Consider the following 23,521-nt stretch of genomic DNA (forward strand, 5'->3'; position numbering starts at 1 on the left):
AGCTACTGAGCTCCCCACATCATTTCAGTGCCCTGGTTTTCACACATTAACCTCACTTACTCACTCCAAAATCCTCTGTGTTTTAAAAAATAATATAATTCGACTTTATTTTATCACTCTGGGATAATCAACACATACAGGTAAAAAACAAGTGCAGCATGAGAGGTCAGCGTATCTGGTTTCACAGGAAAAAACACTATTACCACCAGAGGGCACTAAACCCTGAGAAACTAAATCGTCCATACAAGGACAAGAGGGAAAATGGATCATTTCACCAGAACCACACAGGAATTTACTAAGATGATGCAACTCCTTATCTTAACATCGTCGCTCAAGTGCCAGAACTGATGAAGCGGCCTTATCCCATCCCTACCACATTCAATAAGCTTTTATGTGAGCGTACCTATCAGTGCACAACCCATCAGAATTAAATAGTGATCTTCACTCATGCTGTTTAGGAGCAGTTTAGCAAAATCAATGGAACTATATCCGTGGAGACATGATGAGAGTGAAGAATCATGCCTCAGACATTGTTAGTGAATAGATTTCGTACATATTCAAGTATCCTTAAGAATGTCTCTACCAGCAGCAAAGAGAGGAATTTTCTCTACTCCCCAAAACACACCAAAGTAACCTGTTCTTACCGTCTTTTTTTTGTGGTTGCTTTGGATTGTGTTTTTTTTTTTTTAAGAAGGCTTTGATGGCAGCTGTAAACCGGACAATCTAGTTGTGGGAGTGTAACTGCAAGATTACAGAACTAAGATGTCTGTCTGTGCTTGAAATGGGATCCAGGCTTCTGTTAAAATTACCTTGATCCCTAGCAGCTCTCTCTAAACCGCTGTTGCTCACACAGGGCCCGTGCCCCGGTCTCAGGCTTTCCTCCTCCAGCAGCCAGCACCGCTGGGACATGGCCGGGCTTAGCCGGGACCGCACCCATGCAGTTTCCTTGCCCTGGGGAGAGTGCAAACCGGGTAGTTGACTTTAGTTCTACTGTTGCAAACATGTAGTAACTCTTGCCAATAAAAAAGCAGATTATAGTCTGTAAAGTCATCTGTTTATTTAGACATCATAGGTGTTATTCTTACCCGCGTTGCTTTCTGCAAACAGCTGACTAACTGAAAAGTGATGGAGTAGGAAAAAAATGCAGAGAGTAAGATAAACTTTTGCGTACTATGTAAAACTTTTTACTGCCTTTGAGAAGCGTTTGCATTCTGCTGCTTTGCACTGCAACTCTTTACGGCACTCTCCTTTCATTTCCTGACAGCTTTAGGGCTGTGCAAGCAGCACGTGCAAAGAACCAAACGATATACAAATGATATACAAATGATATACAAACTCAAATACTCATCCCATCAGCAAGCACTGCTGCATTTCTTAGTGCCTGACCCTGGACTGGTATTCAAGCAGATGGGTTCAGCCTTAGGAACTGTGTGTATCGGGAGGGAAAGAGTTGGATGTCAAATAGCCTCCGAGTAAAATGCTGGAGTTTAGGGAGCCCATATTGAATCTCCAGACAGACTGACTCTCTGGTCGGTGACTATTACAGTCCTTTCTTTACAGTGGCAACCTTCACAGGACACCACGCAGTACCTCCCCATCATCCCCGTCTCCTGCCTAGTGGCTCAGTCCCTGCAGGCTGGTGGGGCACCCTTACATCAGAAGAGCCTGAACCCCCTCCAGACACAGGAATTGGCCTGTGATCTCCCACGCTCCAGGCATGTGTTGAAACTTTTAACTGATGTTATTGCCTAGGATACAGAAACTGCGCTTCCTTTCTGGTGCATTTAAAAAGAAAAAAGCCTGTGGAAGTTCCAAGGTTACGTGGTAACTGAATGGCAGTCTGGGGTATCATAATGCTGGATTTGGGCACCTAACTTACATCTGAGTCCCACTTTACCTTTCTAAACCTGTTTGGTATCTGGCCCTACTGGCCTCTAAAAGATTAATTTCTTTCCAAATATCACTATTACTTATATTCTAAAGGGCTAACTCATATACAGGGAAAGTAATCGGTTAGCTCTGCAACTAGAAAGCCTCAGTCGATTGACAAAGGCACACTCATGAAGATGTGGGAGGCAGCAACATTTGTTTCTGGGATGCAGCCCGCGTGCACTGAAATCTCACAGCAAAGCGACCGTCCGTGCAGTTGTTCAGCCATCAGGGGAGAAAAAGCAGGTTGAAGAGGCTGGGAAGGAGATATACTGCTTCCCTTTTGTTCCTGTATCAGTTTCAAATTCATGTTTTGATATTGTATCTATTTCTAACTTGTGGTCACAGGCTGTTTTGAAAACTTACTAAAACTCTGCACTATATATATATGTATATATGAAAAAGTTGTTTGTGTTTTTTCAAACAAAAGGAGTGTATGCAATACACATATCTTCAATAGCAGAAAGTTGCTGCACCTTCTGAGATGGTGACATGGCTATCTGACAAGCACGGCATAGGGAATCCTGAAAGCATACATTACCTGAACAACATATAGGTCGGTCTCCAAGTGGTAAATGCAAAAGCTGTATATACTAGATTCCTTCCCAGAGGATAGATAATAGAGAATGAAATTTTTCGAAGCATCTAACTGATAGACACAAAAGCTCAGTTTTCCACACAATTTAAGACTCAGGGTCATATTTTCAAAGATGCTTTGATGCCAACTGGTTTAGACAATCCTCCAACAGGACTTTTGAAAGTTGGGATCTCGGGTTCGAAGTTGTGGGTGGTTTTAAACAGGCCCCAGGGTACCTACCTGAGACAATGATGGGCGCAGAGATAGCTTGGAAATCTGGCCCTCCAATCCCACCAATTTTCTGTGTTTAAATAATAATAATTGTTTTAAAATATGAAATCAATTCCATGCTTTTGAAAAAGCCCATCAATGGAAAGCAGGACTTTGTAAGGGCTACAAACTCTCTGCTCTGTATGCACACACAGTTAAGGATTATGCTTTGGTGCTGAACATCCCAAGTGTCATCACTGCTAGTAATTTCTGGTGATGCTTGTTACCTACACCCACAGCCTCCTAGGTATTTTAATTATTTTTTGTTTTATTAGAAACAGCGTTTAAACTCCAGACCACCAAAAGCAGAAATACTATAGCGTACCTGCTTACTGTATTGACATTGCAGGAATAAAATGGTCTTGTCGTTGTGTGGTTCCACATTTCCTCCTTTGTTTTGGTAGTACCTGTTGTTTGCCGTTAACTGCATAGAACTGAAAACCCATGGAAAAAAAGAAAAAAAAAGATCAATCAGTTTAACAGGTTGGCCCGACTCATTATATTGCCTTACAATTGATCAGCAGTGAAAATGCAAGGCGGGAGGGGAAAAAGGTCTGTGCCTTTTGAGGGAAGCATGGTCCTGGATCACTTAGGCATCCTGTGAAACCACTGGGTCAGACAATGGCTGCTTAAACTCTGAATATACAAGAAACCTCGAGGCTGGGTATTGCACGGACCTCCTGTCCGCCTGCCACAGGCACAAGGCCTTCCATAGATAGCTCCTTCTGGGACAGCAGACTGCTGTCCCGTCCCTAACACAGGCCACTGTGTAATTTACACAGATTCAGTGCCTCAACGAACCAGGAGCCTGTCCAATTACAGAGATCTGCAAAATCATCTTTGGCATCCTAGATGTGGTACTTACAGAGCTTTAGGTATGGTTGGCGTCGCTGCCGCACATGCTGGGTGGAGCTGGGAAGAGCGGGCATGTAATTAGAAGGCAAAATCCAGCAATGGACGATGCAATTCTTGCTGTTCCTGGCTCCTGTTGAACACCGGCTCTAACTGCATCTTTTGTGGGCATAAAAGCATTTATCAGAGATATATAATGCTGTGAGGAAATTAAAGGCTTAGAAAATACAGCTGTTATACTGAACCTTGTGACCTGGTGCGCTGTATGTAGTTACAAGCTGTTTAAAGGTGTCCTTTGGTGTACTGTGCCCCGATCTTTGTTCCCGCCACTCTGCAACGTGAGATTAAAAACCAAACTAAACATTTCAGACTTTGGAAAGCAACCAGACACGTTTTTAGGTCTTGCTCCTGAATAAAAATATACTTCTCAAAGCAGTAATGCCGCACAGTACAAATAAAGGCCTAGTACTCTATGCAGACCTGAACACAAGCCCAGCACCTCAGCCGACTCACTTGATTAACTTTATGATTAAGAAATCCTTTCATGAAATCACTGTTGCATTACAGTTGCCTAAGTAACAAAACTCCCTGTCAGCGTGGTGCATAAAATGATTACTTTGCTTACTTAAGCAGTAAAAGCTGAATATACACAAAGTTAATCTGAAAGAAGGCCTCAAGGTCTGCCTTGAGATGATATCAGCGAAAAAAACCTATGTGAAATACATGTACTGAACAGTCTGTTGGAAACTACCTCAGGTTACTGAGGGAAGCGCTGAGGAGACGGGGCTGTTTGAGACACGGAAATGGCGCCAGCTCCAGAGGAAGGGACAGGGGCTGTGACTGGAGCCTCCCATCCTGCCCGGCACCCTCAGGCTCTGGTCCTGGGAGATGCCTTCTGCTTCAGAGATCCTGAGGGAGCCTAGACTGGATTCAGACAAGACACCAGCTTAAATTTGCCCTGTAGGCGGGAGAACTGGGTGCTGTTCTTAACTTCCCTTCGGGGTCAAAAGTCAGAGCAAATTTATCCTCAATAAAGAGGAATCAGTGACTGTACTGGTTTTGGCTGGAATAGAGTTAAATTTCTTCAGGGTAGCTTGTATGGACTCTGATTTGGGATTTGTGCTGAAAACAGTGTGGGTAACGCAGGGATATTTTTGTTATTGCTGAGCAGGGCTTGCACAGAGCCAAGGCCTTTTCTGCTCCTCACACCACCCCGCCAGTGAGGAGGCTGGGGGTGCCAAAGAAGCCGGGAGGGGACACAGCTGGGACAGCTGACCCCAACTGACCAAAGGGATATCCCATACCATATGATGTCATGCTCAGAAATAAAACTGCTGGGGGTGGAGGCTGGCAATGGCTGCCATTGCTCAGGGACTGGCTGAGCGTCGGTCAGTTGGTGGTGAGCAACTGTTTTCTTTTGCATCACTTGTTTTTCTTGGGGTTTTTCTTCTTTTTCCTTTTTTTTTTTTTAATATTAAACAGTGTTTATATTAACACACTATTTTTCTCAATTTTGTTCTTCAGATTCTCCCCCTCCCATCCCACTGCAGGGGGAGTGAGCTGGGGGCTGTGTGGCACTTGGTTGCCAGCCAGTGATAAACCACCACACCGACCCACACCGGGAATATTACTTTACCTCACTTTCTTTGCTCTCTTCTCTCACGAAAAGATCAACTATTATAGAAGATGCAGACTGGCAAAAAAAAAAAAAAAAAAAAAAAGACAAACACTTTGTTATAGCTAAACGAAAAAATCAAACTGTACAAAGGGCTTGCTTTTCCCAAAAACGTCACTAAGTGCAAACGCTCGAAATTTCAGCCATAAATGATCATTTTGGATGCTTTCCCAGCTCGCATTCGCTAAGTTCTCTCTACGCAGCGGAAAAGCAAAAGGTTTAATGGAGGTCTTAGAGAGGCAAAGACCTTTTACCCCCTCGGGGGAACGAGCCGAGCCCGGCGGGGGCCGTTTGGGCGCGGTTCCCGCCCGGGGGCGGCCGACGGGCGGGAACCGCGCCCCAGCTGGTATGGCCCCCGGTTTCCCCTCCTTCGTCCGGTCCCCCCCCCACCCTTCGTCTCCGTGCTCCGCCTCTGCGGGCAGTGCGCATGTATGAGACGAGAAGCCAGTCCGTGACTCACCCCCTCTTCTCTCATCCGCTCCCGTGTGGCATCCTCCCCTCCGTGGGCGAGGAGAAAAGAAAAGGCGGCCACCATGAATCGTTTGGGGAAGAAAGAGAATGAGACTCTTATCGAGATGGCTCTGTCTGCGGATGGTAGGAGAGGACGGGGAGAGGGGGGGATTGCGGCTTTGTTTCGCGCCCCCCCATACCCCCCCCCCGCCAGCGGGGAGGGTGCTGCGGGCGCGGTCGGGGCTTCCTGCCCGGTGGTGACTCGGAGCCCGTGGAAGCGTGGCGGGTGGGAGGCAGCGGACTGTTCCGGCAGCGGACGCGAACCTGACGGTGGTGGGGTGTTGAGGGGTCCGCTTCCGCCCCGGGGGTCTGCAGGCAGGCGTCTGGGAGGTGGGGGTGATCCCGGATGACTTCTGACGCCTCCTGAGTCTGTCTTCGGTCCTCCGGCTTCCACTGAAAACAGCAAACAACAAACACGTTCGCATGAGCTTGAGCATAGTTTGATTAGGTCTTTATAAACCCTAAATAAACCTTTGAAAAAACCGGCTCCTACATCAGCACACAGGTCAGAACCCATACTAGAGACACCCCTTGATTTTTATTTTTAAACGCACTTCAAAAGCAAAGGTTGCCTTTGCCTAACAGCAAACTTTCTGCCTTTCACAAAGCCCCAGCTGGGCTCAGGCTGAGATGAGCTGCTGTCTACCAGTAGCTGAGACCGGTACAAGAAGGGTCAGAGCAGAGCGGGTCACCTCGCTTCGGAAGGTGGGAGCAGCCCCTCTCTTGCCTCATTCCATACGGGATGCGCTGGTACCCGGTCAGCTTTGAAGAAGGCACCAGTTGTGGGTGGTGGGTTTGTGTTGGGGCCTTGCTTTTTTTGCGATAGCCAGGTTACAGTTTCCAATTTGTGTCAGAATGTAATGTAATTACTTGTAATAAATGTGGTAATATTATGGTTTTGTAAAATAACATGATGCAAATGCGAAGTGTGTATTTATCAGTACCTCACCTGGCGACAGGAATCAACAGTTGGATGTAAGCTAGTACATTGATATTTTCAGAAAGATTCTAATATTTTTTTTAAAAAAAAGAATAGCACTAACCTAGAAAAATTTCTCCATGGGACTTGTGCTTTGCCATCATTCCTAGAAGCAGGAAAGAACCACTAAGAGCATCTGGGTTGGCTGCTTGGGTTGTATGTTTTCCCCCCACAGCTTGACTACGCTGTCTCTTTTAGAAAAACATATAATGCCATTTTAAACACTTGGAGCACTAGTGAAAAATCATGCCTTTCAAAATATTTGATAGTCTTGTTTCAGAGAGATATGACAGTGGGTAACGATTATGAAAGTTATCCTAAAGAAGCTGTTTACAATGACAGCAAGGAGCGGTGTCCGACTGCGGCGAGGCGGGCGTCTGCAGCAAGTGTCAGACAAACATTTGCCCTCTCCATGGAAGCCTGGAGGAGCTGGCAGGCTGGCTCAGGAACCGAAGCAGATGGGTGGTACAGCCTTTTGGCCAGAATGCATTTCCAAAGTCTTGTGGGGAGCCCTGAGTCATTGCCTGTCCCGCTGCCTCTGAGCAGTGAAAAGTGCTTAGGAGGGAGCCGCTCTGACCAGTGGTTGTTCTTCAGAAGTAGCTTGAGACTAACAAATATTTACAAAATATGCAGTAACCGTTTCGGGAATGTTGCTAGAAGTCAGGTTTGTAAACTTAGCAGCATTCAGTTTTCCCATGAGCATCTTGGGGCTTTCTCATAATTATAAACATCAAATACAAGGAGGTGTGAGGGGTTTCAGTGAACAAAGATGATTTGGTAGGATTTACCATACGGTAGCACATAATGGTCCGTACAAAATCTTGCACTGGTTCAATTCATTTTTCTTTTAATCAACCAGTTTTCTAAAACAGAAACAAATTTGAGTATGGGGTAAAGTGAGTAGACTTTTTAAAGTTTATGTTAATTTGTTGTCCAAAAATCTCTCAAAGTTTAAAAAAAAAAAAAAACCTTTCTTAAATTATGGTTTAGAAAAGTTAACAGTGGTATGCATATGTTTCCACTGGGACTTCTCGTAGATCTCAACATCTGCTTTGTGCTTTTAAGGAAGAGGTAGCCTCTTAAGGAGGCTCCAAGCCTTAGATGTCTGACGTGCACAAGCAGGGTCTGCGTGAGTCAGTAGGAACCAGGCAGAATCAAAAACATCTGCTACTTATTTTCCTTAAAGATGTGTTCGTATTTAGATAGTACGTGTGTATTTAATTCTGGTTTACTACTGCATTTCATTAAACTTGAATGCTGAGGAACAGGTTGTGGGTGTGAAAAACTACTTACCAGCAGCAGAAAGTTTAGCTTGCAGAGTCTGTGTTTAGAGACTGTGTGCCAAAACTTCTACCTTGAAGGAAGCTTTCTGGCTTCCTGTTGAATTACACCCGTGTGAGGTAATAACTTCCATTTTCTTGTGCGTGATTTTGCTTTCTGTTGGAAGATGTGTGGCGTTTACCTCAAATATTAAAAAATCAAGGAAAGTGAACTTGCCAAATCGGAATGTAAATATCGGAGCAAGAAGACCACAGTACATTGTTAGGAATATTAATTTAAGTCTGCGCTGTCTTTCAGCATTATTTTTCCAGCATGGAACGTTAATGTTAAAGTAGCTGTGCTGTGGGATACATCCCCAAGACTCTGGATCTTCTGGAAACTTGTGACTGGCTCCATGCCGTGATTTGAAATATACTGCCTTTATACGCATGGTTCCTTTTTCAAAACTTCCAGGAGTCTGATTTGAACTCGAAACACTCTAAAACTGATCCAGCTTCAAAAGCTTACTTAGGTTGGTTGTCATCTTGCTCGTGTTCCCCGTGAGAAAGGCAGCAGAAGAGTTGCGAATGGTGCTTGTGCCAGTGTGTTGGCTTCTTGTAATGCCTCAGCATTCAGGCCAAACACTGCTGTCGTTTAATAGAATGAAACTTCACTGATTTAATCAGAACTATTATGATTCATACTAGTAACAAAATACAGACCTCTGATCAACACTACATCTGTCTCTAATGACTGCAACAATGTATGTAGTAATTTCTGATCTATTTGTGGAAACTCTGAATGGGATATCATGTTTCCACAGGGCTAAAGTGGAGGGTTTCTTCATGTGAAAGCTTTTTTTAAAGGTTATTCCCAGGTAATGAAATAAAAGCTCCAAGAAATTTAGAGATAGTTCAGAATATAAAAGGCAAGGGAGAAAATACTCCCTTAGACCAACCACTGTGTAGTTTCCGAGTGGAATTTCTGTACTGGCTGTGATGCATCACTGCGGGGGCACAGTGTAAATACAGGTTGGTTATTGGAAGGTAAACTTCCTATTAATGGAAAACTCCAGTTTGTAGTAGGAAAGCCTGCTTTTGGGAGCTGATCCCAACAGCTTGCACAATATCACATTATATATATATATTTTTGTATACATGCTGTGGTGCTTTTAATGAGAAAACAAATGTCAGGTTCATTCCATTACAGCTGTTAAATATGGATTTTATGCGGAGATTGTCTCAGTTTAAAAAAAAAAAAAAATTGCCCTTGGACTGGTGACCGAGACTTATATCACTTCTCTTTTAGATGAGGACTGCGTATATGAGATTAAAGTCACTCCCTCTGCAGCCTGGTGCAAAGCAGAGCAGCTCCCAAGGAGGGTTTAAGTCTCTCGCATGCCTTCTTAACTCAGTAGTAATTTTGTGGGATGTTTAGGCCACAGAGATCTGGCCAGTAGAGCTGAATTCCCTCAGGTGAAGAACCTGACTGTCCCACCCACCACAGGTGAATGCTCTTGAGCCTCTGTTTAAGAAGGGATCTGCAGCTTCACCTTTTTGCTCAGAAAATGAAAGAAAATGTTTTGCAGCTTTTTCTCGCTCCCGGTGGTTCCTGGAGGAAGGGCTTGGTTCCAGCTGTGGGCAGAGGTTCCGGGCTGCGAATGCCAAATAAGTGCTAAGGAAGCAACTGAAACCCTACTGCAGCGTAAGGCAGAGGGATACTCTCTCAGCATTTTCCTCTCGGGCAGTTTGCAGCTGAGGTACTGTCTGGTGTGGCCTCCCATTCAGAGGTGTTTATAGGACTAATGGAAAAGCAGGTTTCCAGTGCATAGGGGTTTGATTTTCTTTTTTTTCTTTTTTTTTTTTAAATAAAAATGTGGGTATGGATCTGAGTAAAAGTCTAAATTTTGAAAGCGTATCTATAGCTGGAAAGTTTCCAGTCTTTGCTGCTGGTCAATGAAATTGTGCCATAAATATGGTGTCCGCACCCTGGAAGGTTTTTGTAAGTAATTCTTCTCAGCTTACAAACAAAATTCAAAGTTACTTTGCTTTTTTAAGCTTTTATTTAACAGGTGCATTAGCAGCACATGTTGAGAACTGAAAGCTGTGTTGAAATGTAAGCTTTTGCACTCTAGAAAAGTCCCTACAGAAATGAGATAACTGTATCATAAAATGGAAGGGCACTTTAACATCTATGTACAAATGATTAACAATTACTATGATGCAAGGTTAAGCTAGGATAAAATATAAGGGCACTACTGAAAATGTGCTTTTAAAATTATGCTGAGAATCATTGACAGATATTTCGTTAAAAACAAACACCCCCCCCAACCAGAAAACTAAACATCTTTGTCTTCATATGTAGTATCTATAAACTAATGAGTTGTATATATGCGTGGAGAAGTACAGTCACCTAATATAAGCATGTAATTAAGAAGGTATAGGTAATGTAAAAATGTGGTGAGAATTGCTGTGTCAGGTGTTAAGTGGCAAGGTAATAGTGCAGTGGACTTTTCCACTAGTTTTTTTTATTGCTATCTGGGGGTTGAACTGAAGAGCTGTGTAATTGCCAGCTTGTGTTTCATTATCTAGCAGTAATTTAATTATATTTGATAGTAGCTTTTCACATGTGCATGCGTATAAATGCACCAAGGGGACACAAGATCCTTCTGTGGTACTGCTAGGGATAGTTCTTGCAATTATAACGTAGTTACAGAAGGATTTTGAGGTGTCAGCTATCTGCAGAAAGCTGAAGAATATGTCAGGAATTATTTATAGATTAAACATTGTGTGGAGGAGGAGTTGATTGTAGGTTGGGACTTGGTTACTTGGATTATGCTATAGAGATAGATGTGTGTTTTTCTTTGACGGGCCTCCTGCAAGAACCTACAGCTGTTAAACCGATGGTGTTCGTTGCTTTAGCCTGACGCGTGCCAAGAAAAGGCACGCTAGCAGGCTAGTTGGCTGCTGCTGATAAAAAGGTGCAGAACAAGGCAGGACACCTGCACCAGTGCTGGAAACTTCATGTCTTGTGCAAATGTGCTGACATGCGTTGTAAGCACCAATTACCTCTCTGTGTGTAACATAATACAATCTGTAACTCACCTATCTGGGTAGGCTAACGTGAAAATCTATGTGTAAGTGTAGTTCTCCAGAACAGCTGGGAGAATACTTTAGTTCCATACCTCCAATACTCGCATTGCAGTAATCCAATAAACGCTTCTGAATCTGTTTCTGTGTATTCAGAATATATCCACGTGTAAATTTGGATCACTTTTCACACCACGTGAAGGCAGAACTAGCATGTATTCTCACATATCGTAGGCCTGCGTACGATAAAGAGAGTCTCTCTCTTTAGCCCTTGTTTTCGTTATTGGTTGCTGCTAATAGTTTCTACTTTAGTTGTACCTGGTGCCAAAGAAATGAGGAAAGAAATTGTTTGCATGGTTGTAATCTGGAATTTTCAATAGATCCTATAGATTAAAGGGTTATGTGATTTACTACTTTTTTTCATTTGCACTTGTAGCATAGTAGTCTGTTACAGATCTGACCGTTAAGAATAAATGAAGAATAGACCCACATTTGATGTTACTTTTGTTAAGAGACTTCATTCCAGGCTACTGTTTCAAATCAGACTTTTTTTCCAGTGCATATGGATTGCTCCTTTACACATAACAGTAATATATAAGCACCTTGTTATTTTTCATCTTGTTGGCTTGGCTGGGTTTTTTGGTACAGAGCCGTTCTCCACTGGTCCTCAGCGAGGACCACTAGCAGTAGTGAAGTTCCAAATGCTCTTTTTTAGGATGTAAGAATATCTTTGGGTGAAGTGCAGTCTTATAATTGGAAATCCCAAGCGATCCCTTTGTCTTCCTTAGCAGGCCCCCAAGGGTAAATGTGAAATTTGAGGCCTTTGGCAAGATAGCAGAACCCCAGCAAGCCACGTGGGAAGGGCTTGGGATGCAGATGGCTGGCCTTTAATTTTCTGCACTAGCCCTAAATTAGAAAGGGCCTTGTGGTTTGTTATTCAAAGAGATTTTCTTAACTATCAGGTAGGAAATCAGAGAGCCTATGTTTGCACAATTTATAGTGTGCTAGAAATATACTGTGCTAACGAGTAATGACTAGCAGATGTGGTTTTGAGGCCATTGGCAAGTTGGATGCCTTTTCATACTTCAGTCCTGTTAATCGACTGGTGCTTACATAAAAAACTCCTAAGTGATGGGAGCCATTGTCTGTTGCCTTGCTCATTTTCTTGATCGTTGGGAACTGCTGCTCTCTGGGGTCAGTATGTTACTTACAGAGTTACGGAATCCTAGAAAGGTTTGGGTTGAAAGGGACCTCAGAGATCATCTAGTTCCAACCCCCCTGCCATGGGTAGGGACACCCTCCACTAGCCCAGGTTGCCCAAAGCCCCATCCAACCTGGCCTTGAACACTTCCAGGGGTGGGACATCCCCAACTTCTGTGGGCAACCTGTGCCAGTGCCTCGCCACCCTCACAGTAAAGAATTTCTTCCTAATATCTAATCTAAACCTACCCTCCTTCAGCTTAAAGCCATTACCTCTTGGCCTGTCACTCCATGCTTGTCCGTGTCCCTCTCCAGCTTTCTTGTAGGTCCCTGTAGGTACTGGAAGGCTGCTATAAGGTCTCCCTGGAGCCTTTTCTTCTCCAGGCTGAACAACCCCAACTCTCCCAGCCTGTCTTCATAGGAGAGGTGCTCCAGTTATTCCATTGTCTTTAAAGTAATTTGGACAGAAAACATCAAGTCTTGCAAAGTCATATTTCAGAAAAAAAGATTTTGTGGGATTTGTTTGTAAAAGGTCTTTCTATACTGGTATATATTTTCATATTGTTTAATATGAGAAAATGGAGTACTTGGTGAATACACTAGCAAAACTCCCAATGACACATTTGATAGGAAGCATAACCAAAGTAGTATTGAACTAGGTAGAGCATGAGGACCAGAAGGAATAAGAAATTGCAGATGAAACTGGCCATCTGTAATTAAATGTCTGGGTAGCATGAAACTGAGGAATACTGCCAGAGGACAGTAGATTCGAGGTGTATTTTTTTATATATATTGCTTTTTACTTTCTTAATAAAAGCACAAGTTATATGAGTTCCTACTTTATGCTAACCCTTTGCCCACCGTTTTTTCACTATTTCTCCAATGTTAGTTCCCTGTTCATGTATCACTTTTCTCTGACCAGTATCTATAGATCTCTCATACGAGGATGGGAATGTCATGCATGTCCATAGAATGAATAGTACATTGAGCCCTCTGCTGTGTTTGACAACTTATGTATTGCAAAGGCCAAAAGAAATCGGAGATTGTGTTGCTTCAGGGTTACATCGGTGATTTCAGTGGAAATTGGAGAAATGCACTAATGAATGACACTGTAAGATTTTAAGTGTATCTCTGGGAACACTAGGGAAGCAAGTCTTTACCTAACACTTTTTGAAGCGCTTGTAATTCCCTCGGGCTGTGATGAAAAGCAGTACCACCGCTCCCCTTCATCTTTTCTCAAAGGAGATGTGGGAGCACCTGGCACTTTCGTATATGTGCAAGGCCATTGCCCGAGCGATTCGTCTGCCTCTGCAGTCAGATAGCGCTGATGAAATCTGGCCCTGCATGTATAAATAGTCTAAGGGCAAACAAGCACAGCCATAGCGCCTCATGAGTTGCCAGCATTTCTGCAGTTGGGTATTTTGCCACCCTGCTCTTCTGAGGTTTATTTGCCATCCTATTCCCCCTTACTTACATGCATCTAAATGCTACGCAATTTAAAAATACATGACTTTATCTAGCTGCCACTGGTCTGGGCTTTCATTTTTTAATTGCATTTGAACCTATTAATCAGTTTATGTGCGTCATTCTGCAAAATGATGATACCGGAAAGGTATAAATACTAACTTCAGTGCTCGCAGCAGGCTTTAAGTCTTGTCTATGCTGGTACATATAATACAGTAATGCTTATTGCCTTAACCGCGTTAAAACGCCATTCAAGTGGTGTGTTACAAAACCATGCTTGTGGTTTTTTGCTAAAAACAGATTTACACAAGGTTTGTCTTTTTCTTCTTTTTTTTTTTTTTTTAAGCCAGTGCTTTTTAATCGGAAGGGAGGTTTTACGGTTCTTTAAAAGGAAGACAGCTGTGGATAAACCTCAGTTCTGATTTAAAGTACCCTTTTACTATACTGGAGATTAGAACTGAAGACTTCATGTCTTTTCCGAATGCTAAATGAGATTTTCTTATTGTTGGGAACAGATTTCTCTTCTGTATAGTTGTGCCCATATAAAATATGGTTATTCTTTTTTTTACTTTCTGTGTGTTGATAAATACCTGTTCTCTGGAATCACTTGTTTAATAATATAACGCGTGCTGAAAATGAGTACGTCTGTGAAGCAGACTATACTCGAATGCAATTTCTTTTTTTTTTTTAAGGGGATCATAAAGTTATCTTAAAATGTTGCCAATAAATATTCATGGATTTACTGAGAATTTAATGTTTACATTGTTAAGCAGTAGTTTTAAATTTTTAGGAGCAGCTCTGGGTGTGCATAAACCACCATTTCAAGTGTAATTTTGAGATGGAATCTTTGGTTCAGCAGTGCAGTTATTACTCTTCAGATGATGCCAGAGTAATTTTACTTACTTTACTTGCTCAGGAGCCAACATATTAGGTGGGTCCTCAGTTTCCCTGGCAACTCAGTCATCCAGCTCTGGGAGGATATGGTCAATGTACACATAAATTTAGTTAATAAGTTATTTTAAAGCCATGTTTTTCTTAGATATTGAAGCACTTACAATAGTCATTATGAAACTTGTTTGGAATGAGTGACCTTACTCTGGAGAGGTCTTTGTTCAGTATGCTTTTTTGTTAGTCACTCAGTGCTGAATCAGACTCCTTATCAGCGATGGAGATCTGTCAGGGCAGATCCCATGACAGCAGGAATCCCATGGTGATCTTTTGGGAGCAAAGGACACAGTACCGTTAATAGCGCATTGATTTAGTGATAAATAATCATATTTTAAATTGAATTCTCTTTTCTGTCAAGCAGGCTAGGTTACTGAATAATGGCAGGGCTTTACTAAGATGGCAACGTCAAGACATCTAAGAATAAAATTTTCTTTTGTGGCTTGTTCAGAATGAATATTAGGAAGTTTCTTCATCATTTGAAGTAGCTACGTCATAACAACTGCAATGTATGTTTGGTTTTTTGGTGGTTGTTTTTGGTTTTGGTTCTTGGTTTTGTGGGTTTTTTTTTTTTCATTCTACCTGGACCATCAAAAATTTGCCCTAAGGGTATGTATGTATGTCTGTAACCGATATGCCAAAGATATCAAACATATGCAGGACAGCATGACAGATCTGAAAGTTGTTTTTTTCCTACTTCGTTTTGTTGACTGAAAGGGATACTGTTGCTGTGTCTAAGAAAATCATGGAAATAAATGGAGACAGTATTTTGGAATCAATGCTGAAAGTAGTAGCAGTACCAGTAGTAATACTGTCTTACTGCTGCTGAACAGTTAACAGTGTGTCAGCACCTGCCTGAGAATCCTGGCTCTGACTTTACCTTTGAAATGGCTCTGTCAGAGGTCTTAGGTGTGCAAGTGCAGATGACTTCCTAGTTTTAGTAGCAAAATTAAAATTTTGATCCTTAAAACTGACTATTCAGCTGCCACTTGGCTTTAGAAGCACCTAATATGTTAATGTTTTTACTGGTAGAAAGACATCAACCAAGAGCTCTGCTTGATGCAGATTAATGAGGGTGATAGAAGTTGAAAGAAAGGAAACCTTAAATACCTTCTCTTGCTCTGTTTTCTGATGCAGAGTTGCTCTGAGCTGTGCCAGACTGCGGCATCTACACACCAGTGGCTCTGTGCCCAGCTGTGCCTCAGTGCAGCATCGTCAGCCAAGCTTTTTTTTTTTCCTCCCACCTGCCAGCAGACCCCCAGCTTACCTGAGGATGCTGAATTGACATAGATTATCATCTTCCAGGGAAATTACTGGTTAGGTACTGTTAAAGATGCTAGAGCATCCCGGGCTGTGCCTGTGCTAGTAATTAAAAAAGCCAAGAATTTTTCATTGGCCTAGAGGACAAGTAGCGAAGTCCAGCCACGTCTGTATGGCTAAACTCCCTTCTTTCCCAAGCAGGGCAGACTTCTCCAAAGACCAGAACTTGGCCTGTGGTGTCCTCCAGGGTGTTTCTGCTCTGTCGGAGAGAGTGCTAGAAGCCAAAACTCTTCCACTAATAGTAGTGTGCTAAGTGCAGTGACAATTAAGTGAGCAGTCCTGTGGTTGGGCCCATGTCCTGGACCTTTTATTTGCCTGGTGGAGGCACAGATGTTGTGAGCAGGACGTGGCCTGTGAGGAGTTGCAGTTCTCCCAGAGGAGGTGCAGTGCATTTTTGGTGCAGAGTGATACATCACGAGTCCTGTGGCATTGTTGAGCCGTGCCGCTTACCTCACCCCATCTATCAGAAAATAGGGGGCTGCGGGAGGCCTTGATTTACAACAGCTTCATGACTTTTTTTTTCAACAGCACTGAATACACTTGCTTGTGTTTTATGAGATGTTTTAAATGAAATCAAACAGCACTTGTCAAAATAAACAGAATTTATTTTGAGCTGCTTGTTGTCTTGCAGGTGACTTTAGTTTTAAATCTTATAAAACCTGTATTACCATTGTAGTCATCAGAGAAGTTTCTGCTGTCATACTGTTGTATAAAGGGTGGGTAGGTCATGCGTGTGGTCTCCCGTCCATTGATCTGATTTTAAATATGTGGCGGCCAGTCCTGCTTGAATAGCTTGTGTGTCAATTCTGTAAATTGCAGCTAAGCAGCGTCTTTGAAAAACCATGAGAACACTGGCGTCTAGGCCACTGAGCGCTTTTGTCTTTCATCGTGGAATGCGTAGAAAGGCTTTAAAGGACAATTTCTCGATTCCTGAACTATTAATCATATTAAACCACTTCTTTTAACCAGTGGGTCCAGAATGAAATTCCTCTTACTTTTTCCTAAAATGTCAGTTTTGCCGTGTAGAAAAAGAAAGTGATTTGGGCACTGTGAACAAACTTAAACTACTGTAGAACGACTAATCATTTCATTACACAAGAAGCCAAGTTTTCCTGCTTGTTACAGAAATCATAACATTGCACTAATAGCAGTACCTTTTTTTTTTTGGTGTGGTACTTATGTTTTAAGAGGCGAAATTGGTCTTGCTTATGTTCTCCAGTCTTCAGTTCTGAATGTTGATTTCTGTGTGCTGTTTTGGATTACTGTTGGTCTGATCATCTGGGTCTGTAATTGAAATAGCAACGGTCTGTAATTCTTAGGGGTGGCGTACCGAAAGTTTATAACTAGGTTGCCCTGCGGTAGGGTGTAGTTTGGGACAGAGTTATGTTAATACTACAAAATTATAGGCCATGTGAAGCTCACTTATTTCCAATAATGTGCAAACTCCCAGGACACACGTGTTTAAGGAGTTAGAAATAGCTGTGTGCAGCACTATAAGGCTGTTGGAGACGACGGTTACATTGTGAATGAGGTATGTTCATGTGCCTGGCCATGAAAGTCCAATGATTTGAATCAATATTAAAATTATATGTTTGCAACACTTTTAATGGGTTCTGATAGTCATAGTGTGGTTCTGGGATTAATTTTGAACAAAAAGTTTGCAAGGAGTGACTGCAATTTGTACAAATGAATTTTGTATTGAAGGGCCACTTGTGTTTAGGAGGTGTCCTCATTCGTTCTTCTTGGTGTGGGGGTGTTTTTCGAGCTCTTTACATACAGCAATGTGTGTAGTGTTGAAGAACAAGGCCGTTGCCTTAACTATGATGGTTTATCAGAATATTATTGGTTTATTCCATCTTTAGATATGAAGTTGTAATTTCCTGAAGAATTTTAAAGGCATTTTCTTGTCTAGCGGAAACTATTATTTCAACTATTATTGTCCCCCTTGCTGCTGATAGAGGACAGTGGCATCCTTGTTTGTGTTGCTGAATAAGGTGCCTGGACAAAAAGGTGAATGTTGGTGTTTGAGGAGGAACCTGCTCGTGCTTTCTGTCTAGGCCAGAGTCTCTTGTTTCCAGGGCTTGTTTTTTTGTTTGGATATAGTGGCCAAATTGTAGATGACAGAGAATTATTAAATGGGTTCATGTTAAAAGTGGATTTGACATCTGGTTCTTACTGAAGTGTTTTTTCCTTTTAAAGATAACATTGCGATTCTCACCAAGTTCAAGCCATCGCAGTCAGAAGGTATTGTACTAACCGGCGTTACGCCTTCCTCCCTTTTGTGTGTGTCCTCCGTCCTTTTTTTTTTTTTTTCCTGCCGAGAGCCTCTTGGAAATCAGACTTGAGTTTATGAGTCATTGATGTCACCTATGAGCCAAGCTTTTTGCAATGTGATTTATGAGTCAATTTATAGCTATCTGTGGGCAGCTCTCTTGGGTAAGAAGTAACTGGGCATCTCCATTCCTGGTGCTTGTTGCAGTTCTGTGTTGCGGCTCCTTTATACCTTCCTACATGACTTGGAGATGCATTTCTTATACTGCTTAGGAACCTGTTTATGTGCTTTTTTCAAGGTGTGAATGTCTTAAGTATGTTGTACTTCTCGAGTAATATATGGTTTGCATTGTCTTTTTGCCCTTCTTGTGTGCTGCGGTAGGGTTATTTGGTTTTATTCCCCTGGATCAGAGATACCAAGAGGATTTCCTTTCCCAAGTTGCATAAGTAATCAGCTATGCTACTGGGAGAGCATTTAAAATGTAGAACTCTGCTTGTTCCTGAGGTTAAACCTTCACAGCTACAGAGAGGATAATCCAGAAAAAACACCGAGGCCGTTGTAGGCTGTGGAATCGGTTCAAGTCCTCTCAGCAGCATAGGCAAATTGAATGTTCCTGCTCCAGGGACAAGGTGCCAGGCTGCCTCTGCCACGGAGGGTTGTGTGACCACGTTTGGGCTTTCTGCTCCTGGGCTCGCTACCTTTGGCCAAAGCTGCGGCAGCTGCCTGCTTCCCAGGGCTGCAGGCAGAGCAGGCAGCAGAGCATGCTCGTGATGATCCCTGTCTTCATCAGGCAATGGTCTGCTGTCCTGGGCAGCTGCCACGCTTCATGTTATTAGAGCCAGCTCTGTATGAAGGTAGACCCCCTGCTTAGGAATATTCTTGCAGAAGCAGTTTCTCAAGTAAGTTAATCTGAATATTTTGATAGCTGTTTTTTGAGTCAAGGCTTCTCTGTTCTTATTGTAACATTCTCCCATTATTTGTCATTTGTTTCTCGTACATGTTGAACGCTTGTGCTGTGTTGGGAGGTGAAGTGAATTCAGTTCTGTGCTGAAGCTGTTCCTGTAAAACTTTTCTGTGTTTGGTAGTCTGTCTTACAGCGTAGTCCCTGTAGCATTTATGATATTTTTGGGTAGGCAGAATGAGCCCAAATTATTTACTTCCGCGTTAACTTTTTTAGAGATGGCTTAATACTGGCCTCCCAACTTGTATCAGCACATGCAAACATCTTTCTACAGGTGCATGAATAAAACTTAAGTGTTCGAATTATATCAGCTAACACAGATTTTGCAGGCATAGTTTGCTTTAGCAAAATAGCATGTGACAACTTTGAATGTCTTAGCATTCAGAAACTTCATTATATGTTATATACTCCTATATACTATTGCCCAGTTTCTCATCACATCATATGTACAGTTATAAATTACAGAGACTGTTTTCTGTAGGTGAACTTAGACAAAAGAAAAAAAATAAGAGGAAACAAAATGTTCTCAAGTTATGTCTAAGTAGCTTATTATAGACTTTAGAAAAAACAGTTTATATCCTGCCTGGGTGCAATTTTGACATCAAATATTTGCAAGTTAAAAAAGAGTAGGTTGGTTTTATTGGTAGGAGTAATCTAGTTATAGTTGTCTGACCGTGGTCCAGTCTAAGCTGAGGTAGTCAGTCTGTCCAGTCTAAGCTATACCCATCAGTACTTCCTTGCTGTTTGATGAATAAAGGAGTATGACGAATTTTTTTTTTTTTTTTTTTTTTAAGAAAGAGGCAACTTTATCAGATGCCTGCTCTAGATTGTGGCGAGCTGTTTCAAAATTGCTTATCCTTTTCCATTAGTGGTGGAGTTATTTAGATGCCTGATTTAGGAGACTGGTCTGTCTGTCTAGCCAGCGGAGACATGGTTCTTTCCAAAAACTTCTTGGAGCAGGAACCTAGCTTATGGGCTCTGAATTTCTGTCCAGAGTAGGTTCAGAGCAGCAAGCCCAGTAAAGGTATCACGATGGTTTAGGAGTGTGAAGATATTCAATGTAATTTCCCCCCTCCCCATAACGTAAACATTTAAGTAACACTTTCCTTGGTGGACTGGTTATATTTGCAGGAAAGTCCTGTCAGAGTTCAGTACTGTTGTTAAAATGAAGCTGGGCTTTTTTTGTTTGTTTGTTTGTTTGTTTGTTTTAAAAAACAAAACAAAACGCTTAGTCATTTAAGTTGGCATTAGTATTCTTGATCCTGTCATCACATCTCCATTATGTGGGCATCTGTTATCTTGAGGTTATGCACCATTAATCCCTTAGCGACAAAAAAATAATTCCATTTCTAGCAAACAACCCCAGAGATAATTGAACTTTGATAACTGAGGCAGCGAAGCTCCAGGTGTGAGACTCTCACTGACAGTCACCTGTCAGACACTGGAGACAAGAAAGAATTTTATCTCATCAAATATGTGATGCTGACAGATTTTTTTGTCACATTTAAAAACATGTTTCTGTGACTGCAAGGTTACAACCAGGTAGTACAGACTGAGTATATTGTGTCTCGCAGCGTTTTTTCCCTTCAAAGAACCATTCTTTAAGATTTTATGTAGTTGAGTATTATTTTCCAGCTTTTGCTTGTTCATAGTTCCATGCCTTCAAGGTTCACTTCATTTCCAGATACAATCATATTTTAAAATAAGGAACGTATTTATGTGAATCTTTCTTTCAATGTTCCTTAGGGGAAGAATGCAACGGACCTTTATGTGAAACTATTTCAACTACAGGATCAGAAGTCCCAAGCAGCTCTGAGGTAAGGTACAGTACTGATGGTGTTAACATGCTACTGGTAGGAAGAAAGAGGAACGGTTGCTGTGAAAGAAGGAATTAGTTTTAAAAGTAATATTTTTTTTGATTGTCTTACACCTCCATTTTTTTATCCATGTAAATATTTTCTTCCTCTAGTGTTCTGAAGGAGCAAAACCATGAAAGTAACACTGATACACACTGAGTCTCATGAGAGATTTAGAAGTGTTAGTGCTACAACACAGTAGAAAACAGTATGGGCTTAACGGTGTTTCCAGTATCAGTCTTGAAATGAGAATCACACGGTCGTTTAATGTTTTGGCAATTGGAAAAACATAATGCTTCTGCATAAACCCAACACTTTGTTTTATGCTGCGTATCATATCGCTGGCTTGACAGGGAGATCGAGGCACTCCTCTGCTCCTCTGCTCTAGGAACTTTTTGACAGTGCAGCAAGATTTATGAGAAAGCAAATGAAGATTTGAATTATAAGAATACCTCTTCCTTGCAACATGTGCAATCCAAATAGCATCATCAGCCATTCATCTTTCCACAGTACCTCATTGCTTAATGTGTACGGTACACAATAGCTTAAATAGATAGTGGTGTATGATTACTACTCAGTTAAGAAACAGATTAAAAAAGAATATTGAAAATACGCATTCTTTAAATTGGTATTTTATTGTAATTGCTCTTGTCTGATTTCTTTATTATGGTTATTATATGCTTAGAGGAAGATAGGAAGAGTTGTAGACAGGAAAAGAAATAGTTGCTCTGTCAATGTAGAGTCTCATACTGGCCATGAGCACTCAGAAATGATGGCTATTGAATTGAGTGTTGAAAAACCATAGCTGTTCTGCTGAACTTCTTAAAGCATGTCCTCACCTACCTCTAAGAGGCAAATTTGGAGATGGTCATGTGCAGACAGAACCCAGAAGTGCTTCCTAGATTACACAGTTCTTTATCTTGATAGCACATGCAACCATATCGTCTAAATGTTTTCATAAATCTACCAGTTGCATCTTAAAAATGGAGGGTGTGTTCACCCTGCTACTTTCTTAAGCTGTTGTAGGAGTTGTGGTAATCTTTTTCTGCAGGAAAATTTTCAGTGTACAGCCCTGTCAAATACTTCACTGAACTCTGGGCAGATATGATCTCAAATTATAGCATACAAATCGTCATATCATGATGAGCATCACGGTCTGAAGCTGATTCTGAGTTCTTTTTTGAGTGTCTGAGTAGGTGGAGATGACCTATTTCACCAAAGCCTGAAAGAATTCATTTTGTGACTTAGGACGTAGGAAAAGGCAGGAAATGTGGGAGGAAGGGTGCAACATATATGTCTTATAAATGTAGAGACATGGGATTTGAATCTTGCTTGAAAGTTGAAAGATTCATGATGGGGTAGAAGAGGAGACTTTGATCTTCAGCACTTTCTTTTCTGGGAGGTAGTCTCCTTATGAAAAATTTCTCTGGTTACTGTCTCAAAAATCTCTCCTTGGTAACTTCATGCTGCCTTTTCTCTTGTTTTCTACTTATGCATGTTCCTTACATAATTATTTTTCTTCATAATTTGTTCTTAAATATCACAAAGTATTGTGATAGTAGCGACATTAGTCTGTAGTTGACTTGATGACTCTGGGTTTTTATTTTGTTATTTTCCTTTCTCTCTCTAAGAAGAGACAGCTTATTTGGCTTTGGATACTTAATTTCTGCAAATCAACTGGTTATCTGATGCTTGCTTACATTTAAGTTAGTATTTTTCTGTGCTTTGTGTTATCCTACCCCATGTCCCCTAATACAGCTTCATTTATCTGATTTTTGCTTTCTGTGCGTTAGCAAGACATAAAGTTGCAAAGTTGCTCTTAATCTTCTTGCCCAGTTTCATGCTCTTATCAGCCATGACAGATTTAGTTCTTGATGATCAATGTCCTAGATATTCAGGTTAAGTCTATCCTCAAAGTTTTTCCACGAATTCATTCCAACAGTAAGATAGCTGTGATTATTTTTTTTTTTCCATATCATGCTAATCCTTTATCTTCCTGTGTTGTCACAACTCCAATTTTCTTCTCTATAAACTGGAAGAATTTTTTTCCCCACAGTTCTTTGCTAGGCTGCCTTTTGTCATCCTTGATGCATTCCCACAGGAATTGAGCAGGGTCCTCTATCCTGGCATGGAAGACAAGCCATGGTTTTCCCTCTTTTCATCAAGACCCTTTTGAGCTCAGGTCAACAGGCTTTGTTCTTGTTTTGACACAGCACATTTTTTTATTCAATAATTTTACTCTTGGGGTAGGTTGGTAATTTTCTTGTTATTTAACCCTGTACTTAACTTTGTTTCTGCAGTTGGAAAATATGAACACTTGGAAGTCTTAAAACAATTTAAGTCAGGTAATTTTATAACAGAA

At 41.6% G+C, this 23,521-nt stretch overlaps 1 protein-coding gene across 7 annotated transcripts in view; it reads left to right on the forward strand.

Moving 5' to 3' along the window:
- Positions 1 to 5,746: 5,746 nt before the first annotated feature.
- Positions 5,747 to 23,521, forward strand: part of ANO5 (anoctamin 5) — a 61,244-nt gene continuing 43,469 nt past the window's right edge. For 4 of the 7 annotated variants that reach the window (XM_054826678.1, XM_054826681.1, XM_054826679.1 and 1 more), the window contains exons 1-3: positions 5,747 to 5,897; positions 18,270 to 18,314; positions 21,050 to 21,120. In XM_054826678.1, the coding sequence (XP_054682653.1) occupies positions 5,837 to 5,897; positions 18,270 to 18,314; positions 21,050 to 21,120 (177 nt within the window). In that variant the 5' untranslated portion in view covers positions 5,747 to 5,836. The remainder of the gene's footprint in view (positions 5,898 to 18,269; positions 18,315 to 21,049; positions 21,121 to 23,521) is intronic. The other 3 variants (XM_054826680.1, XM_054826682.1, XM_054826684.1) reach the window with 1 other exon arrangement.

The sequence above is a fragment of the Grus americana genome, chromosome 5 (assembly GCF_028858705.1).
Source record: "Grus americana isolate bGruAme1 chromosome 5, bGruAme1.mat, whole genome shotgun sequence".
NCBI lineage: Eukaryota > Metazoa > Chordata > Aves > Gruiformes > Gruidae > Grus > Grus americana.